General features: G+C 32.3%; 2 protein-coding genes across 2 annotated transcripts in view; one reads left to right on the forward strand and one right to left on the reverse strand.

Annotated features, from left to right (window-relative positions):
- LOC127700912 (2,4-dienoyl-CoA reductase [(3E)-enoyl-CoA-producing], mitochondrial-like) overlaps window positions 1–22,389 on the reverse strand; it is a 70,588-nt gene that overhangs the window by 8,551 nt on the left and 39,648 nt on the right. The gene's annotated exons all lie outside the window — the stretch shown is intronic.
- Window positions 4–10,279, forward strand: LOC127700913 (bolA-like protein 3). Its single transcript, XM_052204634.1, has 4 exons — window positions 4–102; window positions 3,999–4,137; window positions 5,033–5,121; window positions 9,950–10,279. The coding sequence occupies exons 1-4, from the start codon at window positions 76–78 to the stop codon at window positions 10,010–10,012; spliced, it is 318 nt and encodes a 105-aa protein (XP_052060594.1). The 5' UTR covers window positions 4–75; the 3' UTR covers window positions 10,013–10,279.

Genomic DNA, 22,389 nt, shown 5'->3' on the forward strand with positions numbered 1-22,389 from the left:
CAAAGGGAAACAGGGTTGAATATTAAGTACCAGTACGTCCTCTTTTCGGAACAATTGTTTAGAGGTGAATCTGAAATGTTTCGATATTTTCGTCTTACACAGGTAGAAACCCTTAAAAGATAAATAAACCGTTGTAGAAATCTCTCTGTGGAAAAGCAATAACCTTTCTAACACCCGAGTGCTTTTTAAAGCAGTTACAATGTGGGTTCGAACGTTTCATAACTATGCATGGTTTGATCAAGGAAACTTCTCAGCATCATGAGCATGGCATGGGTTTCCAGTTAAAAAAAAAGGTTAAATGTTGGTTGTTCCTTGTTTTGATATTGGAATGGGGAGATTGATGAGGAATGCCCTTTACCGTCAGGCGTCAAACGGTCATTTTCGGCTACCGTTAGCGTCAAATTGGTTAAAATGATACCGTGATTCGTCAGAGGTCTCAAATAATTATCGGTAGCATTATTAAATTAATGTGATTCACAAATCAGTCGATTTTTTTATCGTTTAAAAGAAAGTGTACATTTTATCGTCATGGACCAAAAACTACCGTTAACGTCATTTGGCAAGAATTTTTACCGTTATTCGTCATGAGGGTACTCCCATTACGACCCTCATTGATAGGCTTAATGCTCATCTGATAGAATAGATTTGCAACTTTTAGTTGAATAGACGACTTTCAAATTCATGCACTTTCCCGTAAATTTAAGTAAGTAAGTAAGTAAATGTTATTTTAAGTGGGCATATATTTACACAACAACAGAAAAAACATGAGCTCTGGTGAGCTCTTTCAGCGACTATCATACAAAAACCATGCAGCTTCATGTAAACACCAATAAATAAAAATAAAAAAAGCATGCAAATATACGTAATGAAAGCAAATTAATTTGGATTTCTGAACCTCCAGGGTCAATGCTCATGCAGCAAACACCTCTATGTGAATCTGGGTCCCTTCGCCCAAAAACATTTTCGCACCCTACACGTTTGCACCCATTTTATTAGTTTTTTTGTTAAATAAATTTTCAATCGTTTTTTGGTTAGTGTATTGCTATAAATATTTTTTTTGTTCATTGTTTCAAAATGAAGTGACTTTCTAAGTGTTGAATATTTTTCTAAAAACGATTTTTGTGTTGAATAATTTTTAGTCTTATTTTGGTTATTGCATGTATTGTATTGCTATTAATAAGGTTTTTTCATCATTGTTTCAAAATAAAGTGACATTTTTTGTGTTGAATATTTTTTTAATCTTGTTTTGGTTAGTGTATTGTTATAAACTTTTTTTTTCATTGTTTCAAAATAAAGTGACTTTCTAAAAAGTTTTTTTGTGTTGAAAATTTTTTTAATTTTAAGGTGGCTTGGGCGTCTTAATTTAAATTGATAGAATTTTTTATTTTAATAATTTGTCAAAATGAAGTTTTTATCATGCTTTTTTCAAAAATATAATAAAATATGTGGGTCACCGGACTTTTTTTCAAGCTACAGATTGTGCAAAATTGTCAGATTTTGTATAGATTATGCATGGAAAATCAAATTTTGTGTGCTAAAAAGAAAACTACATGATATAAATTTAAGATATAATGTGAGAAGATAGCTCTTATAACATGCTTTCAGATAAGAAAAAGAAAAAATGGGGTCACCGAACTTGTTTTCTTGCTACAGATTAAGGTAGCAATACACAGTTAGGAAAAAAACTTAAAATTGACACTCATAATTTTTAAACACCCTCTTTCCCTTCCTTTCTAACAAATAAGGCTTAATATTTGTGTTATGCATGTGTATATTTATAGAAAGAGAATCTTCCATAGATTTGATTTCTAATGGTTATAATGGTGAAATATAATCTCTTTTGGGTGTAACCATGGCAACAATCTGCATTTCTTTGATACAAAATATTGCATAAAAGGGGGGTGAACATGTCACAAAAGTCTCCAAAATTTGGTCCAAAGGAAAATTTCAATCAATTACAGTGATACCTTTCCTGAATCCATAGACATATATCTATCAAGAGGTCCAAAAAAAATCATATGCATTTCTGCTCGTTTTTCCATAAAATTGAATTGAAAAGATCGAGCGCAAAATCTTTGTTGATAAACACTACAATAATTTATGGACCTATGGGCGGTACGGATAGGAAAATACGGACTGTCAAACAGAAAAATGGCCTATAAAACATGCTAAAAACAATCTAAATGTTCATATAAACCCACTAAGAAGGCTATATTATTCTTCAATTATCTAAAAATCAATTTTATTGTACAAAAACTTTCATATTTAAAAAATTCACCATGGCCATAATGCGGAACTAAACTTCTAACTGTGTATTGCTACCTTAAATAGGTAAATTCATAACACTTTCTATTATAAAAACTACTTTATCTGAGTTATCTCCCCTTATTTGGCAAAGTTGACAAAAAATTAATCAAACACAAATAAGGTGTTTTTGAGAAATTACAGCCGTAATTATGATAAAACACACAATTTTCTATATTTACATCAAAAGTCTTACACATAAATTACATAATACCCTCAAAATTTGCACATTTCATCAAAATATTTTTATATAAACATATACGCATTGGGTGAGAACGTGTAGGGTGCGATCGTGTATTGGGTGCAAACGGACCCGATACCCCTCTACGTGCATTGAAATGGGGGAACCAGCAATCACTGAAATATCATAAAATTCTAACAAGCTAAAAAGCACAAATGAATAAGTAAATTAAGCATTGGCATTTAGTAGCATCGAGATATCTGAATAATGCATAAAAAAGTAGAGCAAAAAGTCAGAAAATAAAAAAGAAAGAAATTTCAGCTATGAGGCAGCACTGGATGGAAATGGCACAAACTCCATTTGCACTTTTGACCACCCACTCTAGGAATTTATATAATTCCTAAATTGGTCAAAAGAGGTCATAGTTCTGGCCTCATTGGGAAGGGAATTCCATACTTGTGCTGCCTCAAATCTACAAGATCTTTTACCATAACTTGAGTTATTTTAATTAATTGGAATTGTCACAATGCTTATGTTATTACGCCGCAGTAAGAACCGATTGTTAGATGACGTTGTTAAAGTCAATTGACCTCAGCTCAACCGGTGTAACTCATTTATTAAAAAGAACTCAGGATTGGTGTATATTAGCACTGAATACACCAATCTCCAGTTGTTTTTTATGAATGAGCTACACAGGTTGACCCAGAGTCAATCAGTGTAACAATGGCATTGGGCAATCGGTTCTTACTGTGACGTTATAACACTCATGACATAAGCATTGTGACAGAATATTTACAGGAAAGTGCACGAATTCGAAAGTCACCTATATAGATATAAGAAGATGTGGTATGAGTGTCAATAAGACAACTCTCCATCCAAGTCACAATTTGTAAAAGTAAACCATTAAAGTAAACAGTCAGCCTTGGCTCACACCAAACAGCAAGCTATATATGACTTCCTGATAACTTGGCCCATAACAAACTTGGATTATAATGTAACAAATCCGGCCTAAAACACAAATACCTTCCAAATGAATTAAAAAATAGGTTTATTGATTTAAAATCAAATCTTATGCTCCTCTTCAATACAGTGTAACTTGTTGATTTCAAGTGACTAAAACTCGTGGTCAGTTCAGATGTAGCGAAAGAAAGAAGGGCTGGAAAGACTTCCTTTTGAACCCCTCTTATTTACAGAATAAGCATAGACATACATAAAGGATGATTCAAAAGGAAGTCTTAGGAATTTATGGACAGAATGACGATATGTTTGGTTCATTTGACTTACATCCATCTCTTCTTGCCAAAAAATAGCAAAATATGACATTAATGTTAAGATTAAGTTTAAATTTCTATTATTTACACTTAAACACATACAAATATACATGTAGATGCAAGCACTTTGACCAAAGGAGAACAGCAAACAAATCATAAAGAGGTCTTCTAATAATTGTCACTGAAAAAATGTTCTTCATAGAGATAATTTTCACCCTTTAACAATATCTATTATACTATAGTTGACAGCTCTATGTAGATCTACACTTAGACAAAGATGTACAGACGCAAGCACTTTGACCGAAGGAGAACTGAAGATTGTTAATGTACTCAAGGAAAAATTTCCCAAAGCTTCTGACATACAAGCTTTAGATATATCAGGTAACATTTATTATCATCTCTCACATCTCCAGAGGAGTTATATTCTTTTTTTCTGGCCTTCACTTTTTCAATGCAAATTCTTTCCCATGCTTATATTTTCATATAAAAATCTCATTTGTCTATTATTTTCATAATACTGCTGATTTATAAGTCTCCAGAGAGCAAATATTGAAGACCTTGTACAGTTACTTAACGTCTGTTCACAGAAGATTTCTTTGTTTAGTTCTTGGGATAAAAGGTTGAACTCTAATTAAAACGTTGTAAGCAAACCAGACAATTTTTTGGAGGCATGTTTTGCCCTACCTAGCCTTGAGAAATTCAGAGGTTTTGTAAAAAAAAATTGTTTATATAAGTAAATTTTTAGAGAAGAATTTGGGGGCATTATTCAAACTTTGAAAGAAAATTTAGATCTGACTAACTTACTTATACAAGTAAATTTTATTTACATCTTCAAGTATATAAAGTGGACTTGTTTAAGCACTGACTGACATATTATTTTTTGAAGATAACCCCTTTTAATGACCCAAATGATGGTTTTAATAAATGTATAAATATTATACTTTAGATTGAAAAAAGTAATTACTTTAAACAGTCTTTAGTGACAGCCATTATGGTGAAAAGAAATAACAAAAGATAAAGAGAAAAAAGTAATAGAAACTAGTTATAAATAAATGTGATAAACTCTATATTACCAATTAAATATGAAATTGCTTTTGTGGAGCCTTCAACTTTTTGTCGTTTGGTTTATATGACCTTGACCTCATTTTCTTGGATCATGTTAAGTTTATGTGATAGTTGTAGTAAAGCTTTATATTTAGGACTATCAACATAATATCAATGGTTAGTAAAGAAGGTGAGACATTTCAGCGTGTGCACTCTTGTTTCTCTTTTTTAGGAGGATGTGGGTCCATGTACAAAGTTTATGTAGAATCAGTAGAATTCTCTGGACAGAGAACATTGAATCAGCACAGAATGGTGAAAGAGGTAATGCAATTGTATGGGTATATAATATCTGTGACAGTGAACTTTTATAGCTCAAGTTTGTATTGATCATCACATTATTTTTGGGGCTTAAACACGTACAAACTCTCGTTCCCCTAAGTCTGTAATTCAGGTCAATCGTTATTTATATGTATGATGTAGGGACATGAAGTGTAAAACCATCAATATTTGACAATGAAATTGAGTTTTATCCACTTATAAATGAGAACAATTATTGTCTTCAAATAACATAGTAATAATGGTAATATTGGAAAAAATTGTCTATTTCTTTTTCATTCAACAATAGACAAATCGTCAATTTGAAAATGTGAGAAAATTTGATTGATGTTGATGATTAAATCAAGTAAATTAAATCTATTGATGATTGTTACTTGTTTTTTTTTTAACATCCAGTGAATTAAATCAAGATCTTTTTGTTATTAAATCATGTAAATAGAATTATAAAAGATAAAAAAAAGGGTTATTCCATAGCAACACATTAGACTAAATTGAATATTACTTTGATAGATATAAAATTCCTAATTCAATTGTTTCACTGTATATAATTTTCATTCAAGAGAAAAATAATAAGCTATCCATAGTTGAATGTTCTAACTGATTGATTGCTATACATTCTTACGACAGATATTTCATGCATATGGAGGATAAGAACAAATATATAACAATATATGTTATGTTAACTATACAAAGACAACAAAATCCAGGTTTATTTTGATGTGTCGACATACTTTGCCACTACTCTGGATACATCAGGACAATTATACAGATTTTTTATGCCCTCACCGTAGCGGATGGAGCATTAAGTTTTATCCTTGTCATCTGTAGGTCCGTACATCCATACAACCGTATGTCCGTATGTCCCGAAATTGGTTTCTGTTCTCTAACTTTTGTTTGACTCAACCAAATGTTATGAAACTTACACACAAAGCTTATTACTGCAAAACACAGATCAAGTTTGAATTTTGGTGGCGTCCTTTTTACTGTTCTAGAGTAATCCCCCTTTACAAATGGAAAAATTGCTGAATTTTTTCGTTTCTGTTCTCTAACTTAAGTTTGCCTCAACCAAAGGTTATGAAACTTTTACACAATGCTTAATACCACAGAACTCAGATCAAGTACTAATTTTGGCATCATCACTTTTTAGCATTTTTTGTGTCGCCGGCGACGAAAGTCGTGGAAAGCGAGACATAGGGATTGCTTTTCTGGCGACAGTGACAGTGACGGCGTCAACAATTGTTAAGTTTTCTGCTCAAGTTAATTTTATAGGAAATACTTGTGATAGATCAATGATATTTTGTATGAAGTTGCATTGCTATCAGTACATATCACTTTGACGAATATTTTGAGGCCCCGCCCCCTAGGCCATGGTCCAGTGACTTAAAATTAATTAGCAATTTTCAATGTTAAGTTTTCTGCTTAAGTTAGATTGATAGGAACTACTTGTGATAGATCAATGAGATTTTGTATGAAGTTGCATTGCTATCAGTACATATCAGTTTGACGACCATTTTGAGTTCCTGCCCCCTAGGCCATGGTCCAGTTACTTAGAATTAACAAGCAATTGTAGATTCATAGGAACTACTTGTGAAAGATCAATGATATTTTGTATGAAGTTGCATTGCTATCAGTACATATCAGTTTGATGACTATTTTGAGGCCCTGCCACCTAGGTAATGGTTCAGTGACTTTCAATTAAGTAGTAATTTTCAATGTTGAGTGTTCTGCATAAGTTAATTTGATAGGAACTACTTATGATATATCAATGATGTTTTGTAAAAAGTTGCATTACTATCATTTCTCACAGTTTAAAGAGTATTTTGAGGCACTTCCCCCTAGGTCATGGTCCAGAGACTTTGAATTAATTAGCATTTTTCAATGTTAAGTTTTCTGCTTAAATCAATTTGATAGGAACCACTTGTGATAGATCAAGGATATTTTCAATAAAGTTGCATTACTATCAGTACATATTAGTTTGACAACTATTTCAAGGCCCTGCTCCCTTGGTCATGGTCCAGTGACTTTTAATTAATTAAAATTTTCAATGTTTACTGTTTCAAGGTTTTCTGCTTAGGTTAGTTTGATAGGAACTACTTTCAATAGACTACAATATTTTCTATAAAGTTACATTGCTGTCTGTACATCTCAGTTTGTCAACCATTTCAAGGCCATTTGCACTAGCTGGTCCAGTAACTTTGAATTAATTAGCAATGTTGCTGTCTACCAGATTGTCTTTTTGTCCCCTGCGTAAAGCGTTGGGGGGATATGTAAATAGCGGGCGTCCGTGTGTCCGTCCTGTCTTGTTAGCGCTCTCACGGGTACAATTCTTGCCAGACTTTTATAAAACTTATACTATGATATCAGCAATATCTAGGACAAGTTCTAAAATGGTGGACGATCGACATTTTTTAATGGAGTTATGCCCCTTGGAAATATTGAATTTATGGAAAATGACCTTGTTAGCGCTCTCACGGGTACAATTCTTGCCAGAATTTTATAAAACTTATACTAGAGGTTAATATCAGCAATATCTCGGACAAGTTCTATAATGATGGACGTTCAAATTTTTTAAAAGAGTTATGCCCCTTGGAAATATTAAATTTATGGAAAATAGCCTTGTTAGCGCTCTCACGGGTACAATTCTTGTCAAAATTTTATAATACTTATACTATAGGTTAATATCAGCAATATCTCGGACAAATTCTAAAATGGTGGATGATCGACTTTTTTTAAAAGAGTTATGCCCTTGGAAATATTAAATTTATGGAAAATGGCCTCGTTAGCGCTCTCACAGGTACAATTTTTGCCAGATTTTTATAAAACTTATACTATAGGTTAATATCAGCAATATCTCGTACAAGTTCTATAATGGTGGACGATTGACTTTTTTAAAAGAGTTATGCCCCTTGGCAATATAAAATATGTGCAACGCAGGGGACATTGGAACTCTGTTCTTTTATTCTGAATGTTATGCAGACAGGCGAGACATATCTCTGTGTCAACAGTTTATGTTGATTTTTCATGGGTTACTGGGTATATATTTCAATTGTTAGAATAATTATGAACAACACAGCTGAAAACCTGATAATATTTTAGAGAGCTCATAATTTTGCGGCCATTTTTTTTTTTTATTTTTTGAGGCTTCATATCCAAAAATGTTCTTGAGCATCATAATTAACACTGTGCAAAGTTTCATGCTTTTACCATAAAGTGATCAATTCTGCCAATTTATAGGACTTAGCTGCTGGACTAATATGGAGAGGGAAGGTTCTGTTGAGTGGTTTGACCTTGATGAAGGTCAGGATTTTGAACTTTAAATATATTTTTTCTGTGTTGTTTAAAAGTCTTTCACACTAAGTGCTTCTTGAAGTGGCATTATAATTTTTTTTATGTTGGCAATAAGGTAATTTGTTTTCATAATTAATCTAGCAATGCTGTTCACATGATTGCAATTTTAATTTACAAGAAATTAATTTAATGTAGAATAAAGACATACACAGGTGTTATATGTTAGTAGTTCAATGTTCATATATAAACTCTGAAGTTCAGAACCAAATGCTATCAATTTTAAAAATGTTTTATAATGTTTTTGTTTTCTCTGAAATTAACAATTATTATTATTTTTTTCTGTAATGGAAAACACACATGCTCTTTAATTGATTTTAGAAATATAATACAGTAATATCAAGGGAGACAATGCCCACCTGCTACCTTCATGAGCTACACCAAGCTCTTTGATTTACCATGTTACGGAACACTTTTACAAAAACAAAATCAATAAAATGTTAAAGATGATATTATTTTATTGATATTGAAGATAGTTTAGGGATGATTTTATAATTGAATATATGAAATAACTGAAATACAGGACTGATAATTTATGCTAGCTAGCAGGCAAATGTCTAATTGAAATGCTGATTCTCTTAGGTTTTGAAAGTCTTGAAATATATATGACTAGCAAATCATTGCTAGTTACTACACACATGTGTTTGAAATACCTTTTTTAATATCATATAATAAATAGTCAATTGTAACAACATCTCAAAAGAGTTTTTGATTTTCTTTTGAAAAAAAGATCAATTAAAAATTATCAGTAGAATGACAAGTCAATCTCAAGATTCTATCCAGTTTAGCCTTCATAGATTATGTAATTAGCAATGATTTTTATCACCTAGAATCTGTGAAACACAACTTCTCATTGTTACTTCTATTGAAAAGGTCCTTTGATAGATATTGTGAGATATTTTTTTTAAATATTGCGGAGCTTTTTATTGAATTTGCATTGGAATTCAGTATTTTTGTTACATATTACAATTATATGGAGAAAAAAAAATATCTGACATTGTAAACACTTTTATGTTTTAATATTGATGTATTCTTCTCTATGAAATTGATATTAAAATTGCATATTTCTATTGTATCTGTCATGTACAAAAATTCTTGCATTGTTAATACTTTCATAGTTCTTTAGACTCTTGATAATGTAAAATGCTTGAAAAATGGTCCTGTTTTAATGTAATCCAACGCATGCCTACATGTGTGTATGAATATCATTGATAATTAGTAACTGAAAGATTTAAATTACCAATATCACACCTCGGGTAATGGATTTCATCTGTGTCATGAAACAAGATATTGCAATCAAAACAGAAAGAACCAGGTAGTGTCATCCAATAAAGGTACTGTTACTAAAACCAGTGTTTATACAAGTACATTCATACTTTGACTAAAATAATTGTAGTCATAGAATTATTTGTTTAACTGGCAATTAAAGAAGAAATAATATTAGTAATACAAACTTTTTGTTTTACAGGCACTGAAAGAAGAAATAAAAGATATGCATGGGTTAAATGTAGTGACAAAAGTACCTAGCTGACATGTACCTTGCTTTATTATACCTTGGAGATTTATATTAATCCATATAACAAACAAACACACGGAATTGTCATCTATACTATGTATATAAGGCAATTCAAAAGTATTTTGAGATCACATAACCGAACAAATATTGATGGATGCAGCTTTGTATTTTGATTTTTTCTTACATTTTGTAACTTTATCATCAGACTATTTCCAAGCATTACAAATCCATAAATGCTCTCTTTGTCGCGCAATATCATGAAAATGAAAAGTGTATGAATGTTCTCTTCTTTGTATCTTCACTACCACCATGACTTTTTATTATACTCCATGTAAAAATGCAATATTTTGATTGGCTTATACCAGGATGTTAATTTCCTCTATTCTATGGTAAATACTCTATTACCCTTCAGGGAGACGCTTGATCAAGTGTGCGCTTTATTAAATATGACTCTATCCTATGGCAAATACTCTATTACCCTTCACAGAGACGCTTGATTAAGTGTGCGCTTTATTAAATACGGATGGTTGTTATGTACAAGACGTCATAGTTTATTACTTTGAATTTGAAATTTAATCGACAGTAATAACAGAACATTCAGTATAATAAATTAAATAACACATATCTGAGAGGGAAATAGAGCAGATTGTTACCCCTCGAAAAGACATTGTCAGCCTTGGCTTCGCCTCAGTTGACAATGTTTTCTCGGGGTAACAATCTGCTCTATCACCCTCTCAGCTATGTGTTATTTATATAATGTTAGCTCATCTGTTTCAAGCATTATGTAAGCATATTGTATGACATTGTTGTCCGTTGCTTGTCCTGCATTTTAGAACAACTTTCAGTCTGTAACTATTGGAAAGGTTTAAACCAAAGTTCCCCTGAATCAACATTTAGAATATCTTCTTTAAAGGTTTGTGATTTTGTTCAAATCTCAGACTATCATGTTGCCATTGCTATACATAGATGATTTTCAGTAAGTGTATAAACATAAGATGATGTTGTATTATTGCTGATGAGTATATTTTAATAAGAAGTTCCAGATTACCTGCTAGTTTATTTGATGTTCTATTATTTACACAAAATACTAGTATTGATAAATGATCTTTGGTCTCTGAAACTTTGACGAATATGAGTTTCTCAATCATTAACAAAATTCTATGTAGATTTTAGACTTGTACATAGTTGTTGAATGAGTAGTTAAATATTGCATTTGAGTTTTGTGTCAACTTCTGTACTTTTAATATCATTGCAGACATTGGACTTACAAATTCTTAAAAATGTTTAGTTTCTAGAATTTTAATCTATCCTCTTTGCAGATATTTAGTGGATGTTTAGTATATCTATAATCATTATTATACTACTTCTATGGGTTTTTTGTAACGAACCTGACTGGCTATAAAGCCATTGCACGGTAGGCATAACTATAATAGATGGAGATAAACTTTAAAAAGCAAAAATGATCAGCAAGACAACATCCACAAATGTGAAATCGTCAAATGACTCCTTATTGGAGTTGTTTTACCAGTTTTTTGTGTTTTTGCCTAATATCTTCAAAACTATAATAGATGACAATTTTTACCCATTTTTAGTGCTTTTTCCCTATTAGTTTGAAAACTATAATAGATCTATAGACACTTTGAATAGCAAAAATTATCAGCAAGACATGATCTATAAGGGAGCTACCATTTGATTTTTATGGGGGGGGGGCTAGGATGAAATTTGAAAAAAATAGGCAGGACAGGAGTTTTGAGTAAAAAAAAAAGGCAGGATGAGACACTTTGCCAAAAAAAAAAGGCAGGATGACAATTTATGTCAAAAAAAGTCAGGATAAACTAAAAAAAAAAAAGAAGGCAGGACCGAATAGAGTAAAAAATAAAAGGCAGGACAGAGATTACAACTAAAAAAAAATGCAAGACAAAATTTTTCATCCTAGCCCCCCCCCCCCCATAAAAATCAAATGGCAGCTCCCTAAATATGTCAACATGGCCGAAATTGTCAGTCGACTCCTTGTTGGAGTTCTTGCTTTTTAATGACGACACAGGCTCTGTTGTGTTTTTTTCACAAATGCATTTTGTATGCACTTTTGAAAATTAAATTCTCCCAACTATGAAATTTTCTAGGATCCGTGTGACAAACTAAGTCCGTATTTAAAAAAAAAACTTATTCAGTTGTTTGTAAATAAAGGATATATTAGTATACCGCTGTTCAAATGTCACAAATTGATTTAATTGAAACAAATCCGGGGCACAAACCAAAACCGAGGGAAACACATCAACCACAAGAAGAAACAAAATGGAACAACAGATCACTAAACTGCCACAAAAACAAATGCAAAATACATAGAAACGGACTATGTGACAACAACCGCCACACTCCTGAACTGGCACAGGACATTTCAAGAAAAAATAGTGGGTTGAACCTGGTTTTATGGCTAGCCAAACCTTCTGCTTATATGGCAATGTTAAAAATACTGATAAAATTACAACATTACGTGACAGGAATACAGTACAAATAAATGCAAGAACATTCAGGACAGGGAAATACATAAATAAATAATATAATAGTACATTTCAACATGTAAACCATTTACGCCCACGAAGATCCTTGTGTATTCCGTGTTATCAATAATTACTAACAACCAATTTGAGTGTTTTCCGATACCTAATATTATCAGTGTTGTCTCCCTTTGAATCAACCCAGTTTTACAAATATAAACTCGAGGGAAATATATACGGTTTAACTGATCAGTCACAAGCAACAACATATTGCTTGGTCTTCCAAGCGCTACCCAAAACCTCTTTCTTTGTTTTTCGCTTGTTCCGTTGATTGATAGCTTTTGGTTTTGTCAGTTTTTATGGACTTAGACCCTTTTTGAATTTGCTTTGGAGTTCGGTATTTTTGGTATACTTTTTTCATAGTTCTTGTGCAATTACCTATGGTAGGGATGCCGTCAAACAGATGTGATTACAAAGATATGTTAGAGTACATAGATCTAAGTGTATTTCCTGTTGTTATAGTATAAAAAAACATTTACACAAACATTCCCCATTCCAAACTTAAAGACAAAATAAAATAATTGGTCTCCCTTTTTTTCCTAAAAAAAGAATATCCAACGTAAATACAAATATCTTATTTTAGGGAGACACAAAACATACATGGTAAAATATCACTCTGATACTTACAATATAAAGGTGTTTTGTTTCTTGATTGACAAAATATTTTGTTACATTTGGAGAACGGGATTTTCAACAAACAATCGGCATTCTCATTGGAACCAACTGTGCTCCTCTTTTTGGTGATTTTTAATTCATACAGGCAAACTTAACAAGAAGGTATCATTATCATTTAACTTCAATTTCCGCTATAAATATATGATGTCCCATCACTTAATAACTCAAAATTGAATGCATCTATCCCATCGAACTTGAAATAAAGCTACAACAGATACATTTAAGTCTGTCTAATATTTTGACTTGCATCTAGAAATTGACAATGAGGGTCGGTTGAGAACAAAACTTTACGACAAAAGAGATGATTTCAGCTTCCCAATTGTTAACTTTCCATTTCTATGCAGCAATATTCCAGTAGCGCCTGCAGATGGAGCATATATGTCCCAGTTGATACCATCCTCGTACCTTTGATGAGTGTATCAATACGATATTCCGGAGCCTGGATTTCCCATCATGATTTCCTTAATAGAGGATTGCTGCTTTAAAACAAAGGAGCTATAAAACCAAAGGTTCCAATTGTTTAAGTTTAGTCATCCCTTCGAAAATTTTGCGTCACGAGTTGGTTGAGTTGGACTTTGCTATTATTGTTATTACTCACCTGAACTAAATGTAAGTAAATTAACTGCATTTGCAGTGTCTTTAATATCAACTCAACTGATATTAGAATATTTTTGTTTTGAAGGCCTTAAAATTGAATCGAGCTTCCTTGATACACGCAATACATAAGTCGTATCCCACTTAGTTTTTTGGGTCACGAATCGGAAATGGTCTAGTTTAGTCTGTAAAAACATGGTTTATTTCTAGTCAAAAATTTATTTTGAACTAGCTTCTAGCAACTGCGAGTACTTTTAGATCGATACTTTGTTTATATTGTCTTTTTGTAAGGTCTTTTTGTGCTTCTCGACGATCTTACAAGCCAAGTTCTTTTCAATTGATTTCTAAAGACAAACACCAGTATACAAAACATGAAAAACTGACTACTAAGCAACACGAACTCCATTTTATGTATCAATGCGTTAACTTTGAAAACATTTGAAGCTGTTAATTGTGAAATAAAAACATTAGCACTAGGAATGATGGTGGTATAATTTTATAATTTAAAACAAGTCGACAGTAGTTTATTAATATTCAAATCGCGTAAATACATTAGGAAGAAACAAACGAAGGCAACATACAAAAACTGAGGGAATCGCATAATCTCCAAAAGGCGCGAAATCGGATGCATTCAGACGTCACAGGGTAAGCGTTTCCTGCTATGCACGCATCACCATGTGAATTCATAATCAAAATGTCACAATCGAAAATCGGACACAATCCGTAAAATTAAAGACTTACTGGTATCTAAAAAAAAATGAAGACCGCCGGGTTAACACGTCGTTAATGAGTTGATACACTGACACATCTTATCAGTCAACTGATTCGTGATGGTGACCTTAAAACTTGTAGTGTTGATTTCAGTCATTCTTCCAAATAACTTTGTCTTTGTTTTATACCTATTATGTCTGTTTGTTTTGTTCACACATTGTTGTCAATAAAATGGAATTTTATGCTACTGTTATACAAGTGATAGGTGTAGCTAGCTATAAAACCAGGTTTAATCCACCATTTTCTACATAAGGAAATGCCTGTACCAAGTCAGGAATATGACAGTTGTTTTCCATTCGTTTGAGGAGTTTGAGCTTTTGATTTTGCCATTTGATAGAGGACATTCCGTTTTGAATTTTCATTGAAGTGCGGTATTTTTTGTTATTTTTCTTTTTTCTATGTTTTATTTTGTGTACTGTTGTTTGTCTGTTTGTCTTTTTCTTTTTTACCCTCGCGTTTTCAGTTTATTTTCGACTTATGAGTTTGAATGTCCCATTGGTATCCTTCGCCTCTCTTTTAGAGCAGTTTTTATTGTGTAAGGAGCACACTAATTTGAACAACTATAGATACGTAATCAGTACTATTTTGTGAATTGCTGTTATGAAAGCATAATTTACATTGCTTTCCTTTGATCAGATTCTAATCAAGCAATATAACATATTATACGATAATAATAAAAGAACTCTAGAACTCAAAGACATTTACAGCAATATCGTATTTTATAATGATTTTTATGTTTAAATTCATAGAGATTCTAGTTTCTAATTCCGATAATTATGAACTCCCCGAGTTTCGTCATGTAACAAATAAATTCACCAGACATACTACCTAAATCTTTCATCAACTTCAAATCAACGAGCGATACGGTAACATATATGTTGCACTGTTAAACTAATGCAGTGAGTACTCAGAACCCGTCTTTTAATAACCAAAGGAATTAAATTAAGATAAAAAAAAATGACAGAAATATCATTCCTTATCTATTGCATAACAAAAAGAAACAACGCATAAGAGCTCGGAAAAATGTGTGAAATTAATTAAAAATAAAAAAAATTCTGCGAAATTTCACGAATAATCTTAACAAAAAGCAAGATCGAATACGAATGAAAAAAGTATAACAGAAATACCGAACTCTAGTGTGAACATATATTTGTTCCGCATAATACTTGTTCCACCTGGAACAAAACTATGGATACCAAAAGTTCTTGGGAACAAACACTACATAATATTATTTCCACCTTCATAAGTTATTTTCCTGGAACTAAAACATCATATGGTTTCATAATATTTGTTCCTTTAAAGAAAGAGTGACATGTGTCATGTTTATATATTAAATATTCCTGGAACTTTTATTATATAACAAATATTCTTGGAACTTTTAATTTTCAACAAATATTCTTGGAACTTTGATTACATAATAAAAATTCCTGAAACTTTTATCAATCTACAATCAACATCCTTCGATGGATTTTACCCAAACTTAGTAAACTGTCCTTGTCTTTTAGAACATTGACTTTCAAGGTCAAAGGTGAATATCACAGATGAACTTACAAATTTCAGTGTATACATATATTAATGAATTTTGCCCATACATTGTTGGCAATTTGTACCACAAATTTTGTAGAGGTCTTTTATTACAAAATGTGTATACAACTGATTCTGATTGTCAATGAATCATATAGATTTTAACAAGTTGAATGATATTGTTTGATAAAATGAATTTGTGTTTAATGTTACATGTCACCCCTATTTGGTATTGTTCTTGGTACTTCAAATGTCAAAACATTGTCCCTTATATTTATTCCAAAGAACTTCTGGCATATAACAAAGGTTCCATTGGGAACTTTCATTATGTAATATTTTATCCTTTGTATAGGAAATATTCTTATAGTATTGGATAAAATATTATATAAGGACAGTTCCCAGTGGAACTTTTGTTATATGATAAAAGTTCTATGGGACAACTATTATGGGGGAACTTATTTTCTGTCACTCTAAGGCAAATTCAAAAAGGGGAAGTCAAAAAAAAAACTGACAAAATCAAACGCTATCAATCAACTGAACAAGTGAAAAACAACTGCCGTATTCCTGACTTGGTACAAGTATTTTACAAAGAAAATGATGGGTTAAACCTGCTTTTATAGCTAGCTAAATCTCCCACTTGTATGACAGTTGTTTTAGTTCCGTCATATCGACAAAATTCGGTAAGCAACCCAAACAGACATAAAAAACCCCAAGCTGAAGATTATTCGATTACATGTACGCTTCAAATTATAAAAATATTGTATCAAAATGAAGTTCTTGAGGTAGGTGTTGTTTCACTTTTGATTCTATAGCATTAAAGTCTTATGCAACGAGTTTCTTGTCATTATAATGTTAATGATATTATTGAACCAATGTATGCGTATATACTAAACTAAGACCTCTATGGATGTTTTTTTACATTTATTACGATGCCCAAACGAATAATCAAAATATTCCCTTCAGTGATTTTTGATCAAAAACCTTAGCTGCTTATTAAATTTCAGGTTTTGTTGCCGAAGTTTAGCGATCGTGAATTTTATAAAGAATCAATAAAGAATCATGGAGTGCATGGAAAATATGTGAGTTAATAGAGCGAGATTAATTTTGTTTAATGTATTTTCTACCCGTTTCCATAAGTTTACTAAACTTTGACATAACAGTTGTTAAATAATTTGGTGTATTCATTTTTCTTTTTTTTTCGAGTCAATTAACACTATCTGCCTTTCAGTCCACGTTTGTTTACCTTTTCTTTCATCACGAGTTTTCCCTTGCCGAAGTTTCAACAATAGGTCTCGTAGTTAAGGTCACTGCATGCATACAGAAAAGCTATCGGCGAATTAGAGTACGGGAAGTCAATAATTCAATAGCAGTACATTTCATAAGAAAAGGGAATTTCCTACACAGTAAAGTCCACTGACACTTGCGCTTCGGATGTATGACATTTATGACGTGTTGTTTTCATTTTTTTTAAAGTAAAACTTATCCCTAAGTAAATAAAACATTTTCAAATTTCTTTAAAAAAATTGAAGTATAAAATAATTTCAATCCTGTTATCTACTATGAGTTTATTACTTTAAATCGAAAATCAATGGATTTCAGCAAGTCAATATGGCGGCTCACTCCTTATTTGCGACTGTAGATTTGACGGCATATAGGAGCCAATGAATAAAATGGTTAGTTAAAAATTTCTAATGTTTGGATTAAAAGTTTTCACAATAAAACACTTTTTTGGAGGGGTTATTGATGTGTATACTGGGCCGTTGATTAACAAACTTCACATAAAAGTCCTTCTTTAAATTAGTTTGTGAGTTTATCGCACCAGTTTACACATCAATAACCTCTAGAAAAAAAATGTTTAATGCTATTATGATTTTTTATTGTAGACTACCTGTAATGGTGAAATCTTAATAACTGCACTTACGAAGTGTACAATACCCTGAAGCAATTTCTGTAGGATTTCAGCCAAAAGGAAACTAATAATTCTTGGATATTGTTGTTTGTCTTATTGTTATCATGAACACAGGTGACTAGAATCATTATAAATCTTTTTTTTAAACTGAGTTCTACATATTGATAACGTTATAGTAATATATCATAAGAAAGAAAATAATAATAAATGGGGAGAAAGGGTAGGTCGAATGAAAATTTAAGTAAATATTATCTCAGACACTAGAATCAATGTTAAAATTACCGTTTATATATATATATATATTTTAATTAGATCCATTTTGTAACATCTTGTGATTCGTTTATTTGGCAATCGCCAATGACAGTCAGCAGGGTTTAAGAACATCTGTTGTTCGACCTGTTAGTCAAATGCGTTTTGTTAAAATATACTTTTTCACTTTTTTGGTCTTTTGGAGAATGTTGTTTGTGCTGTATTTAGACCCCTCTATCAAGAAATTTGTTTTGCATGCACACGTATAAAAATTGCGGTTTTTATCCAACGCAATCATAGGTTTGAACGTTGTTTTCAATTAAGACTTGTTTATATATATATATATATATATATATATATATATATATATATGTATATAGAAGTCTATAAAAAGGACCAACCAGCAAATTTACTATGTACCGGATCGTCTAGAATAGACGATACTGTGCAGATAAGGAAAAAATTATATAAGTCTAGAAATTTGCACAACGATACTTTTATAAGATATATTATACGAAGATGTTGTTATTAAATCGTGTTTACAAATATTTCGGCTTAACAAATAGCCTTCTTCAGTGTCAATTATTTTAACAATACTGATTATATGTATAAACATAGCTCAATAATACAGGTAAGTTTTGGTCTATTGATTTAATCCAAAATCCTGAACATCATAATATAAAACAAAACTCAATACTCAAATATACGTGACTGTGTATATTTACATCCCAAAAATGAGTGAAAAATAAAACTTAGTATTTTTTATTGATGCCGTTTGGATGATGTACATTTAGTTCCTTTATCCAAAAGCTTTCCCGAACCTGTCGCTGGGCATCACTCCAGTGAATGTTCTGTTCAATCACTAGGATCTTCATGCGGTTAAAGTCATCAAGTTTGTGACCAGACTGTCTGAAATGCTGAGAAACTGGGAGAAGTGGCTTCTTAGAGATATCACTCCTATGGCCATTGAGGCGTTTGTGGAAAGGCTGCTTTGACTCACTAACATATTGGAGGCCACAAACCGAACATTCTAGAATGTAAATAACATTCATACTTTTGCAGTTAACATTGCAAAATATCCTATAGTTATTTTCGGTTGCCTTACTGAGAAAAGTTGATGAGTGATGCATCTGTAGGCAGCATTTGCAGCGTTTTCATCACACGAACGACATTCTCCAGAAGTACTTCTATTATCAGACACTTAAGTTTTTCAGTGCAGTTCGTTCTTCATTGGTAAGATTGTCAAAAGGTTTATTGTTATTTCTCATAATGTCCGAATTAAAATTGTCAATAAATGATTAAAAGGTGGCATTTTTGCTCGGTTTAGGGATCCAAGTACTCTTTTTTATAAATTTGTAGTTGTTCTCGTCTTCTGAAATTTCTGAGTCGCTATCCGAGCTTCTGTTGTTATTTTCCTTCGACGCGAAATATTCCTTAATGCGTAGACTTCTGGCAAAATTGTCAAGGTCTTCCGACAATTTAGTTTCATTGACAGGGGCAGGTAGAGGACAGAAATTTAAGCCTCTCGAGAGTAGAGATGTTTCAGCTTCCGTTAACTGGTGTTTAGAAAGATTGACCACAATGTTGGAGGGCGAATCAGTCTCTAGTGACCTACGTTTAAAGCGCCTTACTCATTTTCTCTTTTTTTCAGATGGTAAAGAAGGATTGATATGTTCGATGCCATCCCTACGGAATTTTCTTTTCTGCCTTTCACTCAAATTTTGAGATTGTATGGTTGTTATGTCTTTAAGGCGAGCATTGATAGCATCACAATTGTCAGATGTGAGATCTTTTTTGCAGTTATTAAAAAGGGTGTTAAATTCGCCAGTAAGAGTTTTCAGATGTTCTTCGCAGTGTTGTTTGAGGAGGACCATTAACCGCTTGGAACAATGGTAGAGGGTTTGATCCCATTTGCAAAGTAATGTGTTGGATAAATTGCCAGGTGTTTGTGGTATGAGCTTGATTTGTAGTCCGTTAGGAATACTTTCATTATACACATAATGGGTTAAATTAGATAAGTGGTGTTCAGTTCTAATTTGTTTTTGTTTAATAGCTCTAAGTTGTTTAAAATAATCATTGATGTTCATGATATAAGAGCTGAAAACTTAAATTCACTGGGATTATGTGAATAACATAATACAGGTCATTCAGAGGAAAAATAATATAGAAGTCTGTAAAAAGGACCAACCAGCAAATTTACTATGTACCGGATCGTCTAGAAGAGACGATACTGTGCAGATAAGGAAAAAATTATATAAGTCTAGAGATTTGCACAACGATACTTATATAAGATGGTATCACCTTCCTCGATACCTCCAGCTCGCTCACAGATGGCATCATATCCACTGATCTATATTCTAAACCTACTGACACTCACCAATATCTGTCCCCTAAAAGTTGCCATCCTGCTCATTGTACTAAGAGCATCCCGTACAGTCAGGCACTCAGAGTCAAGCGAATATGTTCCATCACAGAAACAACTAAAAAACAACTACGTCAACTCGAAACCCGCTTGAAGAGAAGGGGCTACAAACACAGAACTATCCAAAAAGTTTTCAGAAAGCGGAAACTATTCCAAGGAGTAAACTGTTAGAATACAAATATAAAAAAAAAAATAAAAGGACTCCATGTGTTCTTACTTACCAACCCTCTCTCAAAAACAGTTTCGGTGTCATTCGTGAGCATTGGAAAACAGTTGAAAAGAATTCCAAACTATCCAAGATTTTTCCCGAGCCTCCCATGATAGCTTTTAGGCAACCCAATAGTCTGCGGAACCTGCTGGTGCGGGCTGAAGTGTCTGATAATAGAAGTACTTCTGGAGAATGTCGTTCGTGTGATGAAAAACGCTGCAAATGCTGCCTACAGATGCATCACTCATCAACTTTTCACAGTAAGGCAACCGAAAATAACTATAGGATATTTTGCAATGTTAACTGCAAAAGTATGAATGTTATTTACATTCTAGAATGTTCGGTTTGTGGCCTCCAATATGTTGGTGAGGTAAAGCAACCTTTCCACAAACGCCTCAATGGCCATAGGAGTGATATCTCTAAGAAGCCACTTCTCCCAGTTTCTCAGCATTTCAGACAGTCTGGTCACAAACTTGATGACTTTAACCGCATGAAGATCCTAGTGATTGAACAGAACATTCACTGGAGTGATGCCCAGCGACAGGTTCGGGAAAGCTTTTGGATAAAGGAACTAAATGTACATCATCCAAACGGCATCAATAAAAATACTAAGTTTTATTTTTCACTCATTTTGGGATGTAAGTATACAAAGTCACGTATATTTGAGTATTGAGTTTTGTTTTACATTATGATGTTCAGGATTTTGGATTAAATCAATAGACCAAAACTTACCTGTATTATTGAGCTATTTTTATACATATAATCAGTATTGTTAAAATAATTGACACTGAAGAAGGCTATTTGTTAAGCCGAAATATTTGTAAACACGATTTAATAACAACATCTTCGTATAATACCATCTTATATAAGTATCGTTGTGCAAATCTCTAGACTGATGTATATATAATATATATATGTTACAGTGAATTTGTATAATCAGGGATTCTACATAATCCCTGAAATTTTCAGGGATTATGTAAAATAACTGGTTAGTTTAGGGATTATATATAATCACTGAAATTTTCAGGGATTATGTATAATCACTAGAAAAGACGTCAGGGATTATGCATAATAACTGAAATGAAGAAACAGTTTTGTGTATGAAGAAAATGAATGTAAGTTAAACTAAATAACTTATAATATCAAATCATAATAAAACTTCATTACAAACATTCTAAAATATTTCCATACACCAAATTTGTAGACCTATTGCATACAGTATAAGAAAAACAGATCATAACAAAAAAACTGAACTATAACCACTGAACCATGAAAATGAGGTCAAGGTCAGATGACACCTGCCAGTTGCAAATGTACACCTTACAATCCTTCCATACACCAAATATACTAGTCCTATTGCTTATAGTAACTAAGATATAGACTTGACCACCAAAACTTAACCTTGTTCACTGATCCATGTAATGAGGCCGAGGTCAGGTGAAAACTGTCTGACGGGCATGAAGACCCTGCAAGGTACAATGT

The sequence above is a fragment of the Mytilus californianus genome, unplaced genomic scaffold (genome assembly GCF_021869535.1).
Source record: "Mytilus californianus isolate M0D057914Y unplaced genomic scaffold, xbMytCali1.0.p SCAF_5, whole genome shotgun sequence".
Lineage (NCBI taxonomy): Eukaryota > Metazoa > Mollusca > Bivalvia > Mytilida > Mytilidae > Mytilus > Mytilus californianus.

What these genes read in the sequence shown, in the direction of transcription:
- LOC127700913 (XM_052204634.1), top strand. Translation starts at nt 76, where the DNA reads ATGTTTCGATATTTTCGTCTTACACAG. An exon ending in GATATTTTCGTCTTACACAG is followed by an intron (nt 103 to 3,998) that starts GTAGAAACCCTT and finishes ATTATACTATAG; the next exon opens with TTGACAGCTCTATGTAGATC. An exon ending in AGCACAGAATGGTGAAAGAG is followed by an intron (nt 5,122 to 9,949) that starts GTAATGCAATTG and finishes TTTGTTTTACAG; the next exon opens with GCACTGAAAGAAGAAATAAA.